This window comes from Pundamilia nyererei, unplaced genomic scaffold (genome assembly GCF_000239375.1).
Source record: "Pundamilia nyererei isolate P.nyererei 1_Seehausen unplaced genomic scaffold, PunNye1.0 scaffold00016, whole genome shotgun sequence".
Taxonomy (NCBI): domain Eukaryota; kingdom Metazoa; phylum Chordata; class Actinopteri; order Cichliformes; family Cichlidae; genus Pundamilia; species Pundamilia nyererei.
The window spans coordinates 5,012,706-5,037,003 of NW_005187417.1; the positions used below are offsets into that span (position 1 = coordinate 5,012,706).

Consider the following 24,298-nt stretch of genomic DNA (forward strand, 5'->3'; position numbering starts at 1 on the left):
GGCCCCGGTAACCCTATCCCGGGCAGGGTAAACTGTTCCCTCGGTGTCCTTTTCATAAGGGTCTTATGAAAGATCACTGACTTCTGCACCCTAATTATAGCTTAGGGTAAAGACTAGAAACAAAAATTTAATTCCATTGATTGCCTTTTTTTGTAGCAGATCATAAATAGATAGCTATTGAAAGAAAAAAAATGTTATAGCAGTGAGTACTGGTGTATATAATGTTTAAATCCCCAGTAAGCCAAACACAATTTGTCTGTAAGCACACAGATATTTTACTGAGTGAGAGAAAAATCAGGCACAGTCCACTAGATGTGGTGTGACAGCTTCTTCTTTTCTGTTCTTATATTTGAGACAGGTGGCCCAGCTTGCGCCCAGCTTTGCGAATGCCAGTTTTAAGGGGAATTTTGGTAGATGTGAATTCTTTCTAACACAAAAGGATGTATTTTAGCCCAAAGTCTGATCAAGGTTTATGTAAACATATGTGTTATTTTAGATATCACCACTGTTAGAGGTTATATTTTGTAGGTAATATACACTCCACAGAATTGCATTAAGGTTTGGACAGTCAAAACACAAAAATTGTCTTCAGCAAATCCCAAAGGTCTCCAGTGGGGGTAAGATCCAGACTCCATGGTGGTAAAATCCATGTATGAAAATAATGCTTTCTGAACCACTCATTCACGATTTCTCCTCAGCGAATCCAAATTCGGGGGGTAAAACAAACCACAACTTGACGTAGAACTGTTTTCATGGGTGACAGTCGTGCGTTTGGCCCATTTTTGCACAACCTGCTGGATTTGTTTACTTTTTTGCTTTTATCTTACCTGATAGCCTAAAGGCTTTCGGGTAGAAAGCCCCGAAGGCTAACTTCCCCCGCTATTAGCGTCAGTCAATCCTACCTCCAAATACCGGTACATCATTTCACTGGCTTGAAAAGATTTTGTAAAACTTTGCCATCCTCTGTAACTCTCTGCAGATTTCAAAAGCAGAGGATATTCAAAGTGCATAATGTAAGGCAGTATTAAACACTGGCATGTAAACCATCTAAAAGCACTTTTAAAGAAAACCGAATTATTTAAAGAAAAATAAAATGTGTCCCACAAATATTGAAATAAATATGCAGAGAATGGAGTTCAATATATCCATCCATTTTTTGCTTATCCATTCAGTGTCATTCATACTCCTGTTTAGAATCATCTAACCCTATTGACTGCATGTATTTAGATAGTGGGAAGAAGCCTGAGTACTCAGAGAGAGCCAGTGCAGATACAGGAAAAAATGTGAACTCCACACAGAAAGGCCTCAGCCAGATGGTGGATTCAAACCCAGAACCTTATTGCTGTGAGGCAACAGCCTGGAAAATGCTTGCTAAGATTTTTCTCAGCATATTGTCCAATATATTGAAGGATACGCTAATTTCCCTGTCTACAACATTTTAGTGGGATTCAAATCTGGACTTAAACCCGGCCATTCCATAACCCTCCATTTCTTCTTTCTAAGACCTTCCTTGGTGGACTTGTTAGCCTGTTTTGGATCATTATCCTAAGGTCCAGCTCCAGCTTTTGGACAGATGGCCTCACATCATCTTTAAGCAGTCTTTGATGATGCAGAATTCATGGCTAAATCAATGACTGCAAGCTGTCTGTTCCCTGAGGCAACAGAACAACTCCAAATCATAACAGCAACATGCTTCACAGTTTGTACAAAGTCCCTTTCCAGAAAAGCTGCCTTTGGTCTGCGTCAAACATGTCTGCTGTTTAAAATACTTTGGAGCTATTTTTAAATCCCATGAAAGACTCACAGGCATCAACAATGTCTTTACTCAAAGCCTTAGAGAGCTCTTCAGATCTTGGCACGATGACACCATATACCTCAGCAGCAGAGAGAACACCATGCCCTTGATGTCAGAGGTTTAAATAAGACAGGTAACTCTCTTCTAACGCGTTTACATTTCAAATACATCAACCATGCACAGGATGTATGTATTTTTTCACATTATTACCTATGTAATTCCTGTTACATTTTCTTGGGGGGGTTTTTTTGTACTTTGGCAGGAATGTTCAAAAAAGGCTTTGATGTCACTTCTGGTAGGCCAGACCATACAGTTTTCAACAGTACACCTACTTGGAAATGGGGGCAAGTTTTGAAAGTTTTAATCCAAATCTTGTTTGTTGTCGCTACCTCTAATTTTCCCATTAATTACATTTTTTTTAACCTACAGTAGACCTCTGCAAATTGTGAATCCTCTAGTTTTTTTGCCTTTTTTTGTGAAAATATTTTCATGGTTTAAAAATCCACATGTGAGAAAATCCAATTTGTTCATTTCTGGGTCATTATTTTTAGTGGAGTTTTCTCCCCTGCCCCTGGAACAGTGAAAACTGTGTAACTAGTTAAAAAGGGCATGTGGGACACCAAGCGCAGTGCTACTCTAGGGGCAACGTTCTGCAGATGACCTCATGTTCTGACATCTCTGAAAGGATTTCTCCTGTTGCAAATAAACATTGTCTCACCAAAAAGACAAAAAGAAAGAAAGAAAGAAAGAAATGTTGGAGTTGTGGTTCATATGCAGTTGAAAACAGCCCACATGCTTTCAAAGTAGACATTGAAACGAGTGCAGTGTCAGTGTGGGAGGACAGTGTTGTGCACAGGAGACAGAAGCACTTCAAGCCACAATACTTATACACGGTTTTCCATATCTGTGACATACTGAGGTTCAACACATTTCACATGAACAAGTCATCAGAGAGAAATGCTAATAGATGGAAAATGGCAAAGCTCTAATAACTTGAGTGATGACAACTATAGTTAATGTCAAATCCACTGGGTACTTGAGTTTTCTGGATAAAAAGTAAAGAAAGCAGCTTGAAAAGTTCAGATTAGTCACAGGGAGAATCATATCAATTAAAATAGTGACTCAGCTCTCCATCATGGCCAAAACATGGGAGATGTAGCATTTCACACTGAATCAAAGCACTGGGAGCACTGCTGCTGGACAGATACTTCTGACTACAGTGATCCTATAACTGAGGATGAAATTGGTAGATTGAACAGTGTGACTTAAACTTGAAAGCAACAGTTGCTTATTTAGACATCAAGCAAATATCACGCAAAACCGTCGTGCATTTGGAGTCAATCTACCTGACAAAAATACACGTCAACCTATTTATCGGCCTGCAGGGGGCTGAAGCCTGTCCAAGTTGACTCATTTGATCCAGGCTTAACATAAATAATCCTAGATCAAATAATCCAGGCTTCAGTGTGTAAAGCAGTGTTACATTAATTACAGCAGATATAAAGAAGTCATTTTAAAAAGAAACAAACCCTTTGTATAAAGATTTTTTTTTTTTAAAAACATCAAAAAATATTATAATTATACATTGCAGGAAGAATGAAAATGAATAGAAGCACAGAAGAAAACAATAGGTATGAATCCATTAATAACTTGCAGCTAATTCTGTATGCAGGTTAACAGTTTTCAAATCAGCCTTTATATAAATTATGAGCGAAATGGTTTCACTAGTAGAATAAAGTAGGTGTGGGAATACCTTCGAAATAAGGTACTAATTAGAGTTTAATTAAACTAGTACACATTCAGGTCAGGGCAGTTTTTTTTCCCCTCATAGGATGCTACACCCAACACACCCAAGAGCCAAACTTGCCCAATTTTTCCATTTCTGCTAAACCAGGGTAAGTTTATTCCCTTTACCGACAAAAACATGAGTCCTTGGCTGGCACAGGAGAGAAGAAAATTCCGAATTCGATACGTGTAGGATGTTTTCTTTGACAGAAAAGCAGATTCCAGCTGGTATTTCAAAGTTACATAAATGCAGAATGCAAAGTAGCTAAGCTTGGAAGCTGGCAGTGTTGACGAGGAGAGATTGTATGCTTCTGTATGCTGTTGTCAGTGTTTGCTGGTTGAAACCACCACCAGAGTGAATGTTATGCTTTAGTAGAAGAGGAGAAAGTTAAAGCAAGGTCTGCTGTGAAAGTATGGACCCCTGGGAAGAGCCTCCAAACAGGCAAAAACAACAAAGATCTCTGCTTTTACCTACAGGGAAACATTATTTTGCTCGGTAAATAGTGTATGTCCAGTGTGTGTGTGCGTGTGTGTGTGTGTGTGTGTGTGTGTGTAACAAATATATAGAAGGCAACTAAAATATAAGACTGCTATTTTGTGGGCTGTACTAAAACACTTTACATTTTTATCCCATTATTTCTTCCAAAATGTTTTCATTCCTTTTATTTTTGATGAATGCAGAGATATAACTGTTCATATCCTTCACAATAAGCATAACCCAAACCACTGACAGTAATGTAGGTTACATTACTACTTTAGCCACTAACCTTATAAGCCTAAACAAATGTTGAGGAGATTAAAAAGCTAGTATTTGCAGCATTGCCTCTTATATATTTTAACGCTGATATTTCAAACTGAAACAACACACTGAGCTTGCCAGTGTTTCCAAATAGAAATAAATCAATTTAGGATCCCAGAACAAAAACTGTTCAGTAATAATGCTAACAGCCCTCCTTTCCAGAGCACTGCATTTGCTAAATCCAATGGCAATATTATTGTTCTGTTCTGATAAGAGAGGAGCCTTCATGTGCAGTGTTTTGTTCTTTGTAGCTGCTGCTACACTGGAGCTGGTTAATCTATGGCTCGATGTGCTTGCTCTTGTAAAACTACTGACATACTAAACATATTGGAATATGACAATTCCGATATGTTAAAAGCCTTCAAGGTTAAATACAAAAGCTGTAGAACATTCCAACATAGACATCCTATAGTTTTTCGTTCCATGTTGGTTTTTGAGCTATGATATGCAAACTGCTCCAAAGTCTACACTTGCTGTTCTATCCATCTGTTTTGAAAGTACAGCCAGACCAACAACTTGTGTTGATTTGTTTTGGGCCAGCAAAAAAGCCAGTATTTAATGATTCTAGTGGAGTATTGGTTTGGACTTTATTATTGTTCACAGGTGGTCCTTTCTGAAGGAAATAATGTCTGAAAGTTCATTTGATGCAGTGGCTTTCTCCTTTGAACGTAAAGTTAGTGAGAATTTGGTTGGATGGGGGCATATTCCCATGGGGGCAGTGTGTGAATGTGTGGATGACTGGATATGTAAAGCGCTTTGGGGTCCTTAGGGACTAGTAAGGTGCTATATAAATACAGGCCATTTACCATTTACCATATTCGCCCAAATAATAAGCTTATCCTGAAAATAAAGCTAGACATTCATACTATGAAAGCTTAGCAGTTAAAGTGGATCTACATGCATCCATTCATTCTCTGCCAATTCTCTAATTCAGTGTTGCAGGAGGGCTGGAGCCCATCTCAGCTGCCACTGGGTAAGAAGCAGGGGAAAGGCACTCTGAAGTCAGAGTACCCAGAGAGAACCTCGCCTATACAACCAGAAAATATTTTACAAACAGTATATTTTGTAAAAGCCAGATTGCTTATTTGTTGCCAGTTAGAGGACTCTTATAACTCTCTTCTGTTTTGGACTAATTACAGTAACCAAACATGTTAAACTGTAACTTCAAATATATTTTAGTATTTCAGTTCAAATAATCACCCGTTTTTGCCCAGCTTCTGCATTTACTGTCTGTAGAAATGCTCCTTTAACTCCCTCTATTCCACTTTTATGTCAAACAGGGAGGACGCGCCACCTCCTGACAGCCGCCCCGTCAGCCGTCACACAAGCCAGAGCGCCAGTCAGCTCCCACAGGTCACTTACTGCCCGGTTGATGGCACTGAGGTGATGTCGTTGAATGAGGGACTCAGCCACACTCCTTCCAGCACCAGCCATGGACACAGGCCGGTCAAACACACACCAGCAGAGTATAACAGCAAATATGGATATGCAGTGTGACACTCAGAGCGAGCTCAATTAAAGAGAAGTTTCAGGACAGTTTGAAAACTTGAAACTGAAAATATGCAGTAGTGGCAGTCCTGCCGAGGCTTTAATTAACTAAATTCAAAGCTATGCACTGTGAGCAGTCTATGATAACATTGTTCAATGTGATTGCTTTAAGATAATCTTAGTAAAAGGAAGTTCTGTTATTTGATTGGCTTGGATATATTAGATTGTATCCTTCAACATTTAGGTGGATGTCTATAAAGCAGATCATCAAAATATGTAGCTATAAAAAAGCATTAATTCAAGAAATTCACTCTACTGTGGAATTTGGAGATTGATGTTTGGGTGTTTTGTGACACAATTTTGCAATAAAAAAAATGAAAAGAATCCAGTCTCAAATTTAAACCAAAAGAAATATTTATTCATGATAGATCTCATTTGGAAATACTCAACCATCCAAAAAATGTACACGAGTAAGTACTTATTTTTTTCTGAGGATGAACTGACAGGAGTTGAAATATTAATAGCCACATGCAATGGGTTCTTGTCCACTACAAAAAACAAAACCAAAACAAAAGAAAAAAGTGACTACAGCTGATGTCCCCCAAACCCCTTATTCCAGACAAAAAGGAGGCTTCCTGTGTGTCCCCGTTACACAGTGGTAGGACTTTGTGTTTTCCAGGGCATTTGGCCTTTGGAACAATTCACATCTTAGACGGTTACATGTTTAGAATCTAAACATTTTGGCATCCTCTGCTCCATAAGCCTTTGTGAACCAGCCAGAGCTGATGTGCTCAGTGTTTGCACTTTACTTCCAAAGGTTTTTGTTAAGTTGGTTCAAGCTGTAATGACTGACTTGTGTTTTTGTTTTTGCAAGAAAGCAGTCTTCATTATAAACATCTACATACATTCAAATTTTAGCAAAGCCTTTTTTTAATGGTTGTGTGCTGAATCAATACAATACCAAGCATGACCTCATTCACTGCTGCTGCTATTTTTAGATCACCCTGTGTGGGTCCTGTTCTATCCCCTTCCACTCTAACTCACACTAGGTCTCCCACATTGTGTCAAAATGGCAACCATTCAGCTTAAGAGTGCGCAGCCCCATGATGTCAGGAACGCATATGGCTGAACTGATGTGCTGCCTCTGGGCTTGAAAACTGCTAACTCCTGATGGGAAGTTGGGTTAGTTGGATACAGTCACATCCCTACTTTCTGCACAATTTGAGATCCATGGTAAAACTACAGAAGCAGACATTGTGAGAATAAAATTAATAAAAGCAGCAGCACTTTAAGTGGCCCACGGGTGCACAAGTACATGACCCTGAAGGAGTCCTTGATGTTTAGCGACAGAGTCAACTGCCTTTCAATGTCCGCATATATCAACATGGTAATTTTTTGGAAAATGAGAAGACTGAAGTGAAAGCCTTTCATTAAACTGTAGACCGTGTTCCATAACAACTGAACCCTTTAAAAGAAAGAATTGCCAAGGTCAAATATTTCAAAAAATATTAATACCTGTAAAATACTAGATTCAGAAAGCTGCCTGGTACATTTGTGCTGTCAATAGAAAAACTGATGCCAGCACACTGTGGTGTAAATAGCTATAAATCGTGTATGGCAGGAAGAAATGAGTGGAAATAAATGGAAACACTAAGCACCGCAACCCTAGAAAATCACAAAGCGATTAAGTACATCTTCTGTGGTTTAACGTCTATAGCACACACAGTTTTTCTTCAGATTAAAACACTGATATTAGTCTGCACAACACGAAAATAATTTTCACACAGGAACATTTAAATTAAGGGGGATACAATCCCATCACCTGATCAACTCTTTAGAAAACAGTAAGGCAAGGTAGAAAAATCACAAATCAATTAAATCCTGTGCAGACACTGAAATACAGCTAAATTTGGCTTTAAATAATAATAATGATAATAAAAAAAATTCTTGGTCCAGTTTAAAAAAGAAAGAAAGAAAAGAAGCATGATTCTGTGCAAGAAAAATCACATGAAAGTTTTCCCTTTCGTATCCATCTGACTGACGACTGACTTGTAGACTGTGTATGGCGTTGTGTTGGCTATAAAAAAAAAGAAAAAAGAAAAACACATCCAGTGAGTTCATCCAGTGGCCATTTAGGACATAAATGCCTCACCATCTTGTTTTCGGGGGCTCAAGCTCCTCTTTTAGTGAAGTATTTTTGAGCATGGCAATGTTCTTGAGTGGCTGAAGTTGAGGTTCAGTAAGCAACACCCATTCTTCAAAGGCACCATACTGTACATTGGTCTGTGTGTGCGTGCGTGTGCGTGTTTATGTGGGCCACATGTGAGCACATGCATACATGGAGAAGTAAAATCAGTCAACAAAGTCGATTCCCTCCACTGGTGTCAGCCCACAAGGCATCACCATGACAACTAAGGCAAAATCTTTCAACATAAAAAAAACACAGCATCTTTTTTTTTTTCCTTATTTTAGGTTTTCGGATCAGATTCTTTGCTTAAAATCAACTCCCCACAATAATCATTAGTAATGATGATAATCTCTATTCAATAAATTATCTATACTGTACAATTATTTCACCTCGCGTAGACCTGCAAAAAAAGGGGAGCCTTTTTTTTTTCAAAGTAAAGCTATCAGCAGTCAGTTTCTGCTGTGTCCTCAGTCCTCAGTAAAGTCTCTGCAGAGCACACAGAGGCTGACAGACAGCAAGCCATGTTTTCCTTTTTTCCCCTGTACAGAAATTAAACAGGACATCCAGCAAAGACAAAAGCTGATGCATAATTGAAGATAAACAGAGTAGAAACACTCGCTGAAAAATGAGTATCCAGCAAAACAACAAAAAAAGTTCTTTGTTGGTTTTTTTGTTTTGTTTTTTTCCCCTTGTGTTATTTTCCTGGAGAGACTGAGTAATTTTCTCTGAGAACAGTAGATAGAAGATGGTTCCTGATTTAAAGGGAGCCAGACCAGCAACATCTGAGCCTTACTGCACTCCTTCTTCATCCACATAAGTTGAAGGAAACCATCCAATCTGTAACATGAAACAGTAATTATCAGACACACACAGTATTTTACATCAACCAGTATAAACAAAAGACGTTAATTGGGTTCATTTATATGCTTTTTTTGTTTTGTTTACATGCCGTGAATCCATTGGATGTGCACCACGACTACATTAGGCCGAGAGCTCTCGGAGCTCTTTCCTCTATATTATTTTGGCAGAAGATGTGCGCTATTTTCCGATAACTGCACAGCTCAGCAGCAGCCTTGCCTCTGTTCTGAAAAAATACTTGAAGACTACTTCAAATGCTACTTCAGCTGTTGCTAGGCTACGACTTCTCCTACTTGTTAGAATTGTAAAGCATGTACTGAACTAACAGAGATAATAGAAACACAAAGGTTGTATTTACAGCAACACAAAGACATCCATTAATACCTGTTGAGGTCTGTATCTGGGTATGTTTTGTCAAAAGAAAATCTCATCCTGAGTCTCTTAATTTTCCTGAATTGGACTGGGTGTTAAAATGCTGAAATGAGGTAGTTGAAAGTAGCAGATGTCTTAATTTAAAAAGAGAAGCAATAATATTTTATGTGCTCAAGTTAAGTCGTGATTCAATTACTAGCATGTGCACTGTCCATAAACACAGATCAGCACCATGCATATTGGCTGAATTAATTGTGATGCCTGTGGTGCTCCACATGAATGTTAGGGTTGGCGTGATATGTGAAGATTTCAAAATAGTCATTTTTAATTCAACAGCAGGGGAATGCAAATATATTTGCAGGGACCACCGCATTTCATGTGCACACGTGGAATAAAACAATTCATATTTTGCCGTATTCTAGTTTGAAACCAGACAGAACCAGCTAGCCAGGAAGCTATATTAAAACAAAAAAAGCTAATAGAAACCTTTCAGCTGTAAAATGAACAAGTACTAGTAAATGATCAAAGTACAGAACCCATAATATGTAATGGGTCTTTGTGGAGAAACCACCAACCAAATGATAATCTACTTGCTGGACACAGAGTCATGTCTACACAGAACTGGGAAGTCAAGCTTTTCTTGGGTTTAACACAGCAAAGGAAGGACAATGAATACTCATCAGTTGCACTAGGTTATTCACCTAGGTCAAATCTTATTCTTATAAATATCAAGAATGTAAAAACAGACATAAATTAAACAGCAGCTCTGATGTCGTCACTAATAGCCACTACATTCAGCAAATCATCCAATTACGGTGGGTATTTCTTCATAATGTAGAAATAAATAGCATCTAATTTTGGTGAGCTTGATGTCTTTCTCATACACAGCAGCAATCAAGACACTTCAGCTCACTTCATGAAAACTTAGAGGCTTTGTCAGACTAGATTTGCAACCAGCTAAAGTAGTTGACCTGGTTATCACAGTATATGATACACAGATTTCAATGTATTTGCTGTACACACTGCATTAGCAAATACTTTTGTTTTTTGCTGAGTTCTACCAGGTGTAGATGTGCTGTTTTGTTTTTTTAAGTTGGCACGTTTCAGCTTTCATCAACTGAATACAGATTACCTTTATTACCACTTCTGTTCCATCAAGGTCATACATCACAGAGAGACCAATCCAAAGAAACTGCGTGTGCAGGCAGATGGTTTCATAGGAGAAAGTTAAAAGCGTATTTCCATCAATCCACACGAGGGAATAAAAGTAAGGTGGGGAAAACACAGATAAAAATCAAAACTAGACTCTATGGCATTTTTACACCAGGCTGTACAGCAGACTGTGGTAAGGTTTAGCTTTACAACCGCTCAAGTTGTGTAGATCCTCTGGCTCCACAGCACAACTCTAAATTTACAGCCTAATAGGGAACGTTCCTAAAATAAAATGCTGACATCACATTCCCCTTTACCGCCATCCTATTAAACTGGCACATTTCCCAGCAGCTAGTTTTTGTCTTTCAACCACATCTTTTTGTTTTGTTTTTCCTTTTTCCCCCGATATCACTGGTTAAATTGTCAAATGTATCAATGCACTTTTGGGGACATGCTTTCCCCGAATTTCTCTTTTGCAGATCTCTAACTTAATAAAGCTAACTGGATACATTTTTGATCAAACTCAAAATATTACAACATTAAGATATTTAATCCAGTGGTGGCTTTTATGCCTTGGGTCTGATCAATTTCCCATCCACAAATAAACACTTTACTCATAGTTACTTACTCTTCCATTGGCTTCTCCTTTCCACCAGCCCTGGTCTCCACCGATCTTGCTGTAGATTTTGACAATGTCGCCTTCTCGCAGTGACAGCTCTCTCATGTCTCGCGCTGCAAAGTTATACCTGGCCACTGCTGTGCTGACCACTCGAGGTGTAAACACTGAAAATTGATAACAATAGGAGTTGAGCCATAGTTAATTAACTTAATGGCACACCGCTGAATTCGTAACAAGAGTTAATATTTACTGGTATTGATGAATATTCATGTTTATGTATGAGGGTGACGGTTGTAAGACGAGGTCACACTGAACATAATGGTAATAATTAGTTGTGAAGAATGTACAGAGGCGAGATGGTCCGGTCAGTTTTCAGCGTGACACGCTGTAGCCACAAAATGACAAATGAGCAGGACAACTTGTTTCATCACTGGAGAGGAAATTGGTTTTCTTTTCTTGATTTAATGAGGAAATGTCATCCTGAGAAGAACTACAGTGTTCTTGTTAATGAAAAGAGTGCCACAGAGAAGAAGTAATGAGGTCGAGGTACATAGGCTTATTATGTAATTACAAGAGATGCGGCGCGAGAACACAAGAGAGGCAGCGGGGGAAAGGAAAGGATAAGTCGATAGTACCTGACCAAAAGGGGGCTTGGCTCTGAGAGGAGGAGAAGTTGAGGCCCTGTGGACTGAGGAAGGAGAAGTTGTAGGATGCACAGGTGGCTGCTGAGAGGAGGAGAGAGAGAGAGCGAGACAAGGGAGGAAGTAAAGCTGGAAAATGTTTGAGGTGAACACATGCAGAGGCGAAGCCAAAGAAGCAGAAAGATAAAAAGATTTTGCATTGAAGCTTTGTGTGCCTGTGCGTTCGCTTCTCATTATATTTAATCTGAACCATGAAGGTGTTGCAATTTGACTGCTTTAAGAGTGTGAATTTATTTACAAAGTCTCAAACAGAAGCAGCGTGGGAACTCTGTTGTTTTTTAGAAAGAGTCTGTTCTGTTCCTATTAGTGACATTATTATTCAGTATTACACCAACCTGCAGAATAAATTTTGGTGTTATGTTTATTTAACTGTACAATTTACATTATATTATATTAAGAAAAACATATAATGTCACTAATAGGCATTACGATGACAGCCCAACTGAAGGTTGGATTAACAAGACTTCATCATTTGTGACAACTGATCAAATGCTGCTTTCCATTTTTATGCAGACGGCACTGTTATCTATTATTTACAGTAGTGAAAGCCTTTAAATAGCTGCAGTCTGCGTTTCATGTTGTTCCCATTTAACTCAACTTAAATGGAGGAAAATCCAAGGTCATGCTATTTTCAAATTAAGAGAAAGATAAAAGCTGCTAAAAGGGCTGAAAGTGAAATTATCACAAGATATTAGTATTTAGTATTATGCATTGAATTTTTTTATTTAAAAAGGAGACAGAGAGCTAAAACTTACTTTAAGATTCTTTATTTTTTTCCCTCCAGGCAATGAATACGCTGCTCTTTATGAACACACTCAAGAAACACCTAAAGAAGCTGGACACTATACCGATGTTCCTCATGTTTTACGACCATTTTATGTTAAACTACCATCCAATTGGTTGTTTTTTGCTTTTTTTAAATATAAAGACATAGTTTTACAGCCTCTAATTTCTAATATTTTAAAGACAGAGGTGTTGATTATGCTGCTCTTTTTTCTGGAATAACCACTTTTAAAGGATTGAAAAATTAGTACTCTTGTTCACTGTGATATCTCTTGGAGATACACTGAAATTTATTTGAAATTGGACCTTTTTTGTTCTTGATGTATAATTGCACATGATCTTGATTTTGTGCTTACTCACTTGCACTTTGTGTCACTTGTGTGTATAAAATCTCTGCAGCTCTCCATGCCAGGTCACACTTTATTTGATTTTATTTTTTCTCAAACTTATTTTTCTCGAATAGATATTTACCTGAAGGTCTACAAAAAGCTAATAATACAGAGTGTGACAAAGCTCAAATAATCTCAAACAGCTTTTTTGACATTGAGATCACTCAAATGGCCTGCACAGCCACCAGATCCGTCACAGCCACCAGATCAGTCACCCTTTGGGATATTCTGGGACAGGAAATTCCCATTGTGAATATGCATTTGAGAAATCTGGAGCAACTTTGAACCAAAAAGGAGGGGCCAACCTGGAACTATGTAGCAAAGGAGTTAGCACTGGCCACTAAATCTATAGAAAACTGACTGTCTTCCTCTTATCTCTGGATTTTCCTGGACTTGGAACAGAATTCCTTTTTTGTGGAATATTAGACAGAGGGACCTAAAATTGTTACAACTTGTTGAAAGGATCAAGAAAACAGTAGTAGTAGTAAAAGGTGACATCTTATGAAGCTCCACTGAAATTCACATGAAACCTGAGCTTTTTGTTCTTAATATGTCATTACGTACGATATGGATGTCGTGGGGCCTGTGTGTCACGTGTGGTTAATGTAGGGTCCTATTATTACAGGGCCTTTACGTTACAAAGCGCCTTAAGGGGGGCTGTTGTCATGATTTGGCACTACAGAAATAAAACTGAAGTAGTTGTGCTATTTATTTTATATAAAATAAAATAATTATTTTATATAAAATAAATAGGGCAGCTATATAATATAATATATATTTTCCAGCTGCTTCAATTGTTGTTGATTTGACTTATCAGAAAATGTCTGTGTGAACTCCATAATAGAGTTTTCCAGATCAAAAAGTAAAAGTACGTGCTTGGAAACAGTCAAGGATAAAACTGAGAGGAAAACCATTATTAGCAAAAACTCCAGTTGTCTCCATCCGTGTACAACTTCAGCCAAAACAGGAGGAGAAATGATTTCACTATACTGGCCAGTTGGGTCTTTGTGAAGAGCGAACAAAGTGAGGCCAGTGTAGGACAGAAGCTAGCGCAAAGACACAGCCAGTATTCATATAGTGTAATGGCCACGAAGGGCAGCCAATTCAGTCATTCCAAAGGCTGGAGTTAGCTGACTTTCTCTTTGTCACTCTCTTTATCATTTCACACTGCTGCCCTCCTACTCTGCCCAGCTGCCCCTCTGGCCTCCATCTTTTTTTTGTCTGTATGAGTCATGAGAGTCACTGGCCTTGGGAAAAACAGAGGACAGGGGAAGACAAAGAGAGTGGGAGGAAGTGTGTCTCATTTATTTTACCCCCTTCTTACAGTATCCACAGCCACGGTGTCATGAAATTGAATTTGTACTGGACCAGTGTATTTTGGTAACAGAGAGTGAAAAAGGTATTTTCATAATCGTGCATTGAAGCAGGTAGACATTATTTGACATGCAATGCTCCTTCAGTCTCCATGCAAAAACACTGACACTAGCATTTGAAGATGTCTGTGCATGTCTCGTTAGAGCTTTGGGTGGTTCCACTCAGCTTCCAGTGGGCATTACCCAAAGCTCATTAATGGAAATGAGGTCTGTAACATGAGTCAAGTGGTAGAAAAGTTAAAGCCACAAGTCCTAGTGTGAGTCAAGTCCAAAGCCAACCACATGTGATTTTATATGGGAGAGACATGGCACTAAAAAGAATCCTGAATAGAAATATCTGAATAAATCTTGTACCTACTACTCCCTCCAAAGGGCCAACCGTCTGCTTTATAATAGCTGAAACAGAACAGACAGAAGTGATTCCAAAATCTATACAAGTTTTTTTTTCTTGGCTTAATGCATCCATAATGTAAATTAGTCTCGTATTTGTTCAAATGCCCTTGCGGGATCAACCAGATATGTTGATTCTGTTGGCACACTGGATTGAAGTGGAATTTAACTCTTGAAGGTGCTGTAGAAAACTTTATAAAACTTAAATATCATGAGGCAAAGTCACCTTTTTTTTATTAGATTTTTCTGGTTATTTATGCAGCTTTTTATTAACGTTGCGGCCGTCTCCTTATTCATTTAGAGAGGGGCTTAGTGTTAGCCTGAATAAACTCCCAGGTGCTGTTACGAAGATGCCTGCCAAGGAGTGAAACTTGCTTCTAAAAGAATGATGGATATTTTATCTGAAGATGTTCTCAAAACTTAGCTTCATAAGAACCACACTGATAAGCATCGTGGTCACTTAATCTATACTATGAAGCCACATATTAAGTTACTTGGATTAAGTTATCATTAACACGGAAGGACAAACATTAGGGTCTCTTTCACAACCGATAAACATCAAACCTTGCTCTGCCAAAACGCTTACTGACTATCATTTTATCAGCTGGCTGTACTTAGCTGTTCATTGCTCAAGGATCTAATATGATTTTCTGGTACTAACAGATTGTGTTGTTTGCAGAGTTTGGCTGCTATGCGGTATCAGAATGGCTGCAGAAGTGGAAAGTAAAGTATCGGAACAGAGAAAAATTCAAAAGGTTTACCTGGTGAGCGTGTGTTGGCCCGCGTAAGCGAGCGTTCTCTCGACTTGTAGGGGTATCTCAGTGTGGTATCTAACAACTTGAAGCTTTCTTTCAGCGAATGAGACTGATAGTACTCCACAAGCTCCTGTAAAGTAACAGGATACAAAAAGGTGAACTTTTCTGCTTTCACATTGACAACAAGCTCCTATGGGTGTTTCTGTGTTGGCAGTTCATTAAATGACCTTTTTTCTTTTTTTAAACAGTTTAATATGACTTACCAACAGACTTTCAAACTTCTTTGCCTCGGTGATGTGTATCCAGCTGTCTTTTTCAATGACTTTGATGTGCTTTACTTCATCGTTGAATCTGTAAAGAGAAATCACCAAGAACAGATATTGTTTTTCCACTGTTATCGATTTTCTTTATCCATATCTTGCATATTACTGTTGAGCCTGTATTCTCCTGTGCCCTTAACTTAATGTGTTCTGCTGCTCCACACATTTCTTTTTCAGTATATCTGATTGAATAAGATGGAAATTAAGTATTTTTTCTTAAAGTTAAGACTTCTTAACAGATTTGTTTACTTAATTATATCGAGCCTGGTCCCCACAGTCACTCATCACCTGAGTTAGACACAAATGTGTAAATGTGCATTCCCTTTCTCAACCCATCATTATATGACAACTCCAGTAAAGAACTCATGGATTTTTTTTCCTCTTGAGAATGCATCGTCTCATTGAAAAGGCACAAAAAAGGAAGGATTAAAAAAAAAAAAAAAGCAATTACTGAGTAGTAATTAGCTGGAGCTAAAAGATGCACAGAAAAAGCTGACTAGGGCTCCCTGTGAGAATATTTATTCCCCATGAGATATGGATAAAAACCTTCCTTTGACATTTTCCTCTCCTGTAAGATCTGAAATACTCACTTGATGCTGATGGCGAACCTCTCCGCCTCAGCTGTCCTCTCTCTGATAAGGTAGGTCCCACTGCAGTGGGATTTTAAAAGGTTGTCTGCCTGCTGCCGCTCCATGTTTCCTGCAAACCTACAGAAAAAACTAAATTTAGAGGTCACTGTTTTTTTTGTTTTAAGTTGTTTCATCAAATGACACTCTAAAAAGCTTTAAAAACACTTAACTTCAATCACCCATGTAGTAATTAATCTTTTGGTTAGGGTCAGCTTGCTTTCAATTGAACCACTGCTTTGAGATAACGCTACAGTTTAACATTAACAGATCTGCACTAATTACAGGATATTGACCTTGAGCTAATGGTACCTTATAGTGCACAGGCCCATTAAATGCACAGTTATGGGTCTTACCAAGGATATCCATAGTAGTCTGCATCCCTTGAGGACGACCGGCATGACTGGAAGGGCTGTCGCACATAACAGACACCGTTCATTAAAGAACACAGCACAGGACTAACTGACATGCACATGCATAAACTCGTCCACTCTCAAATCATACACACTGTAATCCGTCACAACCCACTTTACAGGTGTATGGGTGCATTACCTTTGGGTCCAAACAAGGCTTTACATAGGAACTGGGGAAAAAGCCGCTCTTTTGTGTCTGTATCAGCTTTCCCTGTAAGACAAACACAAGGTAAGTTTATTTCTAGATGTGAAACCAAACTGTGCTTACTTCAGGCAAAGAAATACTTTAGAACATCTGTGGAAAAAACGGAAAATGGGTAATATGTAGTTTAGTGTAGATACAGAAAATTTGGAAATCCTAAGACACACTGAAAAATTTGTAGGGTTTATAGAGGAAAAACTAAAACTAAGAACTATATTTCCTCCTTGCAAGTAATCATTGTTAAGTAAGACTATATTAATAAACCAATATCTGAAGCAGAGATTCTTTAGTTTATTGTGTATAATGTGAAACAGTGTTACGTTGGTGCCTCCTAGTGGTGCCAGTTTATCTGCACTGGATTAGTTTTGTCAAAATTTAAAGTAAAACATTTCTGAAAGACGATGTATTCACTTGGAGCTAAATAAATATTACACGCTATGCATCATATTTTCGGTGCTAGATGTTGTATGTACAAACTTTCCCCATCAAAGTCAGACAGAGGATGAAATGACTCCATCTTATGCCTGCAGCAATCGATTTTAAACTCTGCACACCTGCTGACATCACACTGAGAGATTAAACTGCCATGCTGTAGAGGGATAGCCTACTGTTATAGCTAAGATCAATTAATGTCATCAGAAAGTTGCCCAGAGTCACTTCAGGAAAAGCCAGCCTGATATTAGAGTCGGTGATTCAGCAGGAATGCCAACAGTTCCTGGAGCAAACAGTGTCACAGTTCCTATCATCCAGACTAATTCACTGCAGAGGATCCTCCAGGTCTGCACGTACACCTCTTCTAATGTTCAGCTAAAAGTGATTTATTTCCATTGGTGAAGGTGCAAAGAAGTCTTTAACTTCCTCTAAGATTTTAGAACAATTTTAGGCAAGCGTGGCTCAGTTTATCATTCAAACACTCTTTAAAGTATCCTGTGGTATTTTAGTGAGACGCACAAGCCAAAGCGCTATTAATTTAAACTGACAAGGTGACAAGGGGACTCTGTTTACAAGATGTGCGCTGGAATATGATGATGATTTGCAACTACAAGAAAAATTATCATTTTTTGTAGCATGGGGGGGAAAGAAAGCACTTAGGGATTTGCCTACTCCACAGCAATTTGAATTAAAGGCATTTTGGGGTATGTTACTGTACTTGTTCACCACCAGAGGGATAAGATTGATAGTGCTTTCTGCAGCCTGGTTAGAAAACATGAAAAGAAATGACGGAAATGGCTCCAAAGGCAACAAAACGCTCAGTAATTTACACATATATCTTGTTTGTTCAATCAATACAAAAAAAAACTGTGTGTGTAAAAACTAATCTACAGTTTTACAGGAGGTTGTGTGCTTAGACTTTAGCTTTGCTGATTATAAGACTCCACCAAAGTCATTGCAATTGTCCAATAAAACAAGGTTTTTGTCCAGATCTAATAATAGCGATCCTATATGCTAACTATTTCAATCTGGATTTGAACAGAGACAGAACCTTGACTTATGTTCTACACTTTCTATCTCACAGGTAAAAAAAAATTGAATTTAACATGAGAATCACTGATTCATTTCAAATCCACTATGTGAGGTGCTGTGCCAACATCAGCTGTCTGCGTAACAAGCTGCGTGTGTCAAAGTGAGGGATGGATTGATTTAAAAATGATTGACTACTCTACCTCCCACCATGTGATATCCGGGTCTCCCTTCAGAAGCTCGATAAAATCTCCTGTTTGGAAACAGAGAGGGGTCTTCCCCGGAGGCACCGGTGTGCCATGGTAGTTCTTCACTGCCACCATCTTAGGACCTGCAATAACAGTCAGTGTCCAGTACATTACCGCTTCCAGCTTCTCACTAATAAAAAAGTTCACTGACATTGAGAAAACAAAAGCTGTAGAAGAGTTGTGAAAGAAACGATCAGATTCTGCAAGTGTATCTCTACTGTACTTCTGCATACTCTACTAATGCATTTATATTGTGAAAAGGTTACTTTTTTGTAATATAATAGAGAAAGGTAAACTTTTACATATTATATTTTCATTAGCTGGATTGGAGTATTGATGCTTATTGACAGACTTATTGGCATATTTAATTTTGGGTTTGCATTAGTTACTATTCAAACTATATAAATAATGTGTATCTCTCGTTCTACTTCGGTACATGCAACCACAGTCACAGGCAAGACTCCTAGCTTGACAGTTGTCCAAATGATAGTCGACTCCCTCCACGAGGACGTAACACCACACAAGGTCATTGCAAAAAAGCCTGGCTGTTCAGTGCTGTATCAAAGCATATCAATGAAAAGATAAACCAGCCGGAAAGAGTGCCTTCACAAGAGTGTCAAGTCCACTCAAGAAGAGCTTCACAACAAGTGGACCAAGGCTGGAGTCAGAACATCAAAAGCCACCACACGTAGACCTCTTCAGGATCAAAGCTACAACTGTTAAATTCCTAAAATCATGCCACTCCTGAAACAATGGAAAACATCAGATGCATCTTACAAGTACCTGGTTTAAAGAGAAAAAGAAGTGGACTGTTGCTCAGTGCTCCAGGTTTTCTTTTGATTTCAATTAGAATCAAGGTTCTAGAGTTTGGGTGAAGGATGGAGAGGCACACAATCAAAAGTGTTTGTGGAAACCTCATGCTAGAATTCAATCTTTGATTATTTAGGGTGCCATGCCATCTGCTGGTGTTGATGGTTGCTGCTCTACTCTGTACTATCACGTAAAAATTCAATGCAACCACCTACTAGAGCGCTTCAGGTTTCCACCTGACAAAAAGTATGGAGCATATTTCCTTTTTCACCAGGAACTAGGAACTCCCACCGCACCAAAGCTAGTATTTATTGGTTTGCTGACTGTGATAATGCTGGGTTTGACTACCCAGGCAACTGACGTGACCTGAAACCCCACAGAGAATCTCATCTTCCTCAATCAACAAACTGAGGAAGATGAGACACCTGAAGCCAACTATTAAAGGAATCTGGGCTTCCCTAACAGCTAAGCAGTGACACAACCTGATCACCACCAGACTACGCCAGACTGATGTAGCAATTCATGGTAAAAAAAGCCTCAACCAAGTGCTACCTTAACAGAAACTGTTCATTTCTGTATTATATGTAGTTTTTTTGATTGATCACAAATAATTTAATAATTTCAGATGCTGGAATTCTGATAATCTTTTAAAGCCACAAAAAAATCTGTATTAAACTATAATCTAGCTCGAAATAGTTCACTTGTGATGTGAACATGTGATGATACAGAATACATTAAAGTTTACCTTTTTAAATCCAATTATAGGAAAACAAAATAAAACCTTTTCACAAAATTCAAATTTTTTTAGAGGGATTAGTATAGGGTTAGTATTGTTGCTGCAATGGCGCTATCCACTAGATGGCAATAGAGAGCCGTGCTATTTAAGCGCAGCTACAGCCAAAACAAAGTTGACAGCTGACAGAATATTCAAATGTTAGCTCTTACCAGGTGATAATCCAGGGTCCTACACAACAGAGACAAATATCTGATTATTGATATTGTTAATAAGTAAGCAAAAAACATCACCTTTTATCATTTTGTGGTAATTATTCAACAAAGAAAGATGGTGACAATTAGAGAAAGCTGTTGTATATTGAGTGAAAAAGAAACTACTCACCAAGTCAAGAGGACCTGAAAAGAGGAAATATTGAAGATTGTCAAAGAAGATTCACAAGAAAATATTTCACCAAGTGGATCCATCAGCACTTGACATCAGCATGCCAAAATGTGCAGCATAGCTTCATGCAGACCATTTTTTTTAAGCTGACTAACAGCAATGTAGTATGACTGGTTTCCTGCGAGCGTTAAACAGCAGATAAAACTGAAAGCATCAAACTATATTGTTACAGTCCTGCTCTGTGGTCCTTATTATACACACACTAACTTATTTTAAGAATTTATTTGATTAATTATGACCTTCGACTATCAAAGAACGTGATTGGTTCATACTGAACCTCACTCAGCAGTTATTAAATTGGCTCAAATTTGAGAAAATAGGCCACAATGATTTTCTGAATTCATGTTGAGTAAATATGTTGTCAGATACTGCTGCTAAATCCACTGACACAATAAAAAAGCCTGCCTCCCTTTTACTGCTGCATAAAGAGGCCTACAAGCAGGACAGGGGTCATCAAATTACAGCAGTCATCATTATTGCCCTGCATGTCCGTGACATATGTCACACAGTTTTTATTTATCTATTTTTATCATTTGCTCACTACTTGACCCTCACAAAGTCATCTGAATAACATCATCTATTAAAGAGGAAATACCTACTTATTTTACAAATGGTGATCACTTCTAGACACTCTTTGTGAGCTCCTGTTCCACAGCGAGAGCAGTAGTAGCCCTGATAGAAGATGCCCCTTGAGGACAGGCACGCACACACACACACACACACACACACACACACAGAGAAACATGCACTTTAGTAATGCAAACAGGAAGTGGCTGAGACACAAATTAACCTCCTGTAAGAACAACACACAAGGGGACCTGCTGCTTGTTCCTATAATTGTTCCAACTGCGAATCCACATCCTCCATCATTCCCGTTCTGTAATTCTTTAAAAATCACCAAATCAACTGGCTCAGTTTAAACCGTGTACTCCTGAAGTTTATTTGTTACGGGTACTGTAACACTGCATGCATCGCACGCTGCCAAGTTGAATAGTAAGTGCCATAAATCACGATGGGATCTGCTGGGACTGCAGCAGTAATTAGCATCTAGCAGGAAGAGAGAACGCTGGTCCCTGCTGCCATCGGCTCTGTGAATTTAGGTCAGCAAAGCCACGCAATTTGTGGGTCAATACACAGAGTGGGGTTTAGCCGGCTGACTCTAATAGAGGTGAAAGTGGTGATTCAGTGACACGGGCTATCCCACTGCAGACGAGCAGCATTCTCACATGAGAGAAGGTGTACTCAGGAACACTGTGGGTGGTGCGGGGCCGGGAAATGTTTAAAAATAACATCCGTCAGCCGCAGTCACACTTACTAGAATATTTTCCAAGGAATGCTCTCACACTAATGACGGGTTATGCGAGCCAAAAACATATTCCCTCTGTGATTTAAGTCTGTTTGTTTGTTCACTACCAAATGCTACTTAAATTATTTATTTTTATATTTGTACTGCTGTAGTGTATACTCCACTCCAAGGGTATTTTTTTTCTCCTCTGTTTGTGGTGTACAGAGTCAAAATTACAAAAATTGTGTTGTTGTCCAAATACTTACCTAACTGTAATAACTTTTGTGTGCTTTTATGAAAAAGTGAAGCCAACGTGGGAGTAGTTGCAAAAGGTCTCCTGGCAGCAGTGCTTCTTTGCCAAAAAGACCATCAGCTCCCTGGTTTTGTGTTCTCAGTAAACACTTCCCTGATCATTTTATTGGGCTCAGTTGCTATTTTCATGACACTCTGAATAAAACATTAAGTCTATTTTGTAAATTATAAGTCAGGGAATCAGAGAGGAGGATTATCCAGGATGCTCGTTGGTTAACAAACTGTCAATCACAAGTGATTAGCCACAGAATCTCCTCTGTTTCTGCTCATCTGCTGACACATGTGGTTTCAAAACACCAAGATGGTGACAGTGAAAACATTGAACTTCCTTTTTTGTGCATCATAATTTATTAATAATTCTACCGTTGCATATTTTGGACATACAGTGTCTCTGCTTCATAAAGTTTGTCTGGATAAGTAACACATAAAAATGCTGTTGCTACCAAATGCTGACATAACAGTTACTAGAGAGTCTGGAATAAGGATGTATTCGGTGTGCATTAGTAACGGCACTAAAGATACCAGCGCTGGGGTTGTCAGGGTCATTACCTCAAGAGCATCTTGCAGGCTCGACAGTTGGTATTCTTATCAAATGTGTGCATTTCAAAGTTGTGCTGATTAGCTGTGGCTCTCTCTGGCTTGATGTTGGACCTAGATAAGTAAATAATATGGAATTAAATAAACCAGTTAAACTGAGGATACCTAGGATTCTTTATTTTTTCCCATGCTACTGAAAAATAACATGGCAAAGACAATTAGTCTCACATAAAATACATTTTATCCAACTAGTCATACTCACATGGCCATATCAAATTGCTCCATCCACTTCCTCTTTGTTTCCTCAGTTTTGCAAAAGAACTGGAAGCCCTGCTTCCCTTGCAGATGGATCAGGTAGAAACCATAAGACCACTGGTGAGAAAAAGTGAGTGTTGAACAGATGGCAGAAAAAGGTTTGTGGATGGCAGACCGAGATAAGAAAGAGGCATGTGATATCAGCAGTTCCAACAAATATATGGTCAAATCAAGTCAGACCTAAAAGATCATCAACATGCTTTAGCAATTAATTGGATAAGACGCTGGTCACAGACTCAGACTGTGCATATGCAATCAAGGTATTACATCCCAAAAATCACCACAGCCAAAACAAAAACAAAAAAAAAAAGCCACTATGAGAAGATGTGTTAAATAAGGGGATCATTTGAGCTTACCATTTTTCCACAGGACTGGTAAGCATGCAAAAAGAAAGACACCAGAGAAAGACCCAGTTACACATGCAAACATGTACGCACGCATGCAGATCCAAAAACAAAAAAGCCATGTTAGACCGGATGCCCAGTGCACTGCAGAACGTTTTCATGAATCCTAAATGATCTTCATTGCATTTACATGATTTTACAAGCACGAATGAACACAATGCACGTTTGACACAACAGTGTATTACCCCATCTGAAATCACATCAGAAATTACCATCAGCAAGCTCCTTCAGCTCAAGGGCAACATTTGTAATGATTACACATGCCGCTTCATCGCCTACACCGGCCGGGCCACCTTTACAAAGATCTCACTGACGAAATTGCTCTGTCTCATTTCAAACCGTGATGTTCTTACCTTTTTCATGTCTCTGTTGTTCGTCGGGTCATCCGACATTTTATGATTTTGCAGCTCAATAATCTCTTTGAGCTCATAGCTATAGCCTTTCCTCTTGCAGACAATGACCACTTTATCAAAGAGGAATATATACCTGAAGACAATCATACATTTTTATTGAATATTGGCAGCGATAAAATGTTGCTAAAGGTTATTATAGTTTAGTTTTACTATAGAACTTGGACTCACCGGTCCTGTTTTGTTCGGTTCGTAGAGGAGCACACCTTCAGTTCTCCATCTATCTTTGGCCTCCCGTACTCCTCCAGCTTCACCTGCTGCTTAGGTTGCAAAAAACAAACAAACAAACAAACATAAAAAGCAGCCTACTAAACCAATGGATTCTGCAATT

At 38.7% G+C, this 24,298-nt stretch overlaps 2 protein-coding genes across 10 annotated transcripts in view; one reads left to right on the top strand and one right to left on the bottom strand.

The window, feature by feature from the left end:
* The window catches only part of LOC102195743 (coxsackievirus and adenovirus receptor homolog), a 32,783-nt gene extending 26,907 nt beyond the window's left edge, over nt 1–5,876 (top strand). Inside the window, exon 7 of the mRNA XM_005725664.1 lies at nt 5,660–5,876. Coding sequence (XP_005725721.1) covers nt 5,660–5,876 — 217 coding nt within the window. The remainder of the gene's footprint in view (nt 1–5,659) is intronic.
* A 415-nt stretch (nt 5,877–6,291) lies between these two features.
* vav2 (vav 2 guanine nucleotide exchange factor) overlaps nt 6,292–24,298 on the bottom strand; it is a 193,036-nt gene continuing 175,029 nt past the window's right edge. For 2 of the 9 annotated variants that reach the window (XM_005725621.1, XM_005725619.1), the window contains 18 exons: nt 24,139–24,227; nt 23,911–24,043; nt 23,510–23,524; nt 23,101–23,210; nt 22,851–22,952; nt 21,304–21,392; nt 20,645–20,658; nt 20,473–20,491; nt 18,673–18,800; nt 16,946–17,017; nt 16,750–16,805; nt 16,358–16,474; nt 15,711–15,798; nt 15,454–15,577; nt 14,657–14,698; nt 11,692–11,781; nt 11,066–11,220; nt 6,292–8,892 (listed from right to left, as the gene is read on the bottom strand). In XM_005725621.1, the coding sequence (XP_005725678.1) occupies nt 8,845–8,892; nt 11,066–11,220; nt 11,692–11,781; nt 14,657–14,698; nt 15,454–15,577; nt 15,711–15,798; nt 16,358–16,474; nt 16,750–16,805; nt 16,946–17,017; nt 18,673–18,800; nt 20,473–20,491; nt 20,645–20,658; nt 21,304–21,392; nt 22,851–22,952; nt 23,101–23,210; nt 23,510–23,524; nt 23,911–24,043; nt 24,139–24,227 (1,491 nt within the window). In that variant the 3' untranslated portion in view covers nt 6,292–8,844. The remainder of the gene's footprint in view (nt 8,893–11,065; nt 11,221–11,691; nt 11,782–14,656; nt 14,699–15,453; nt 15,578–15,710; nt 15,799–16,357; nt 16,475–16,749; nt 16,806–16,945; nt 17,018–18,672; nt 18,801–20,472; nt 20,492–20,644; nt 20,659–21,303; nt 21,393–22,850; nt 22,953–23,100; nt 23,211–23,509; nt 23,525–23,910; nt 24,044–24,138; nt 24,228–24,298) is intronic. The other 7 variants (XM_005725620.1, XM_005725626.1, XM_005725622.1 and 4 more) reach the window with 7 other exon arrangements.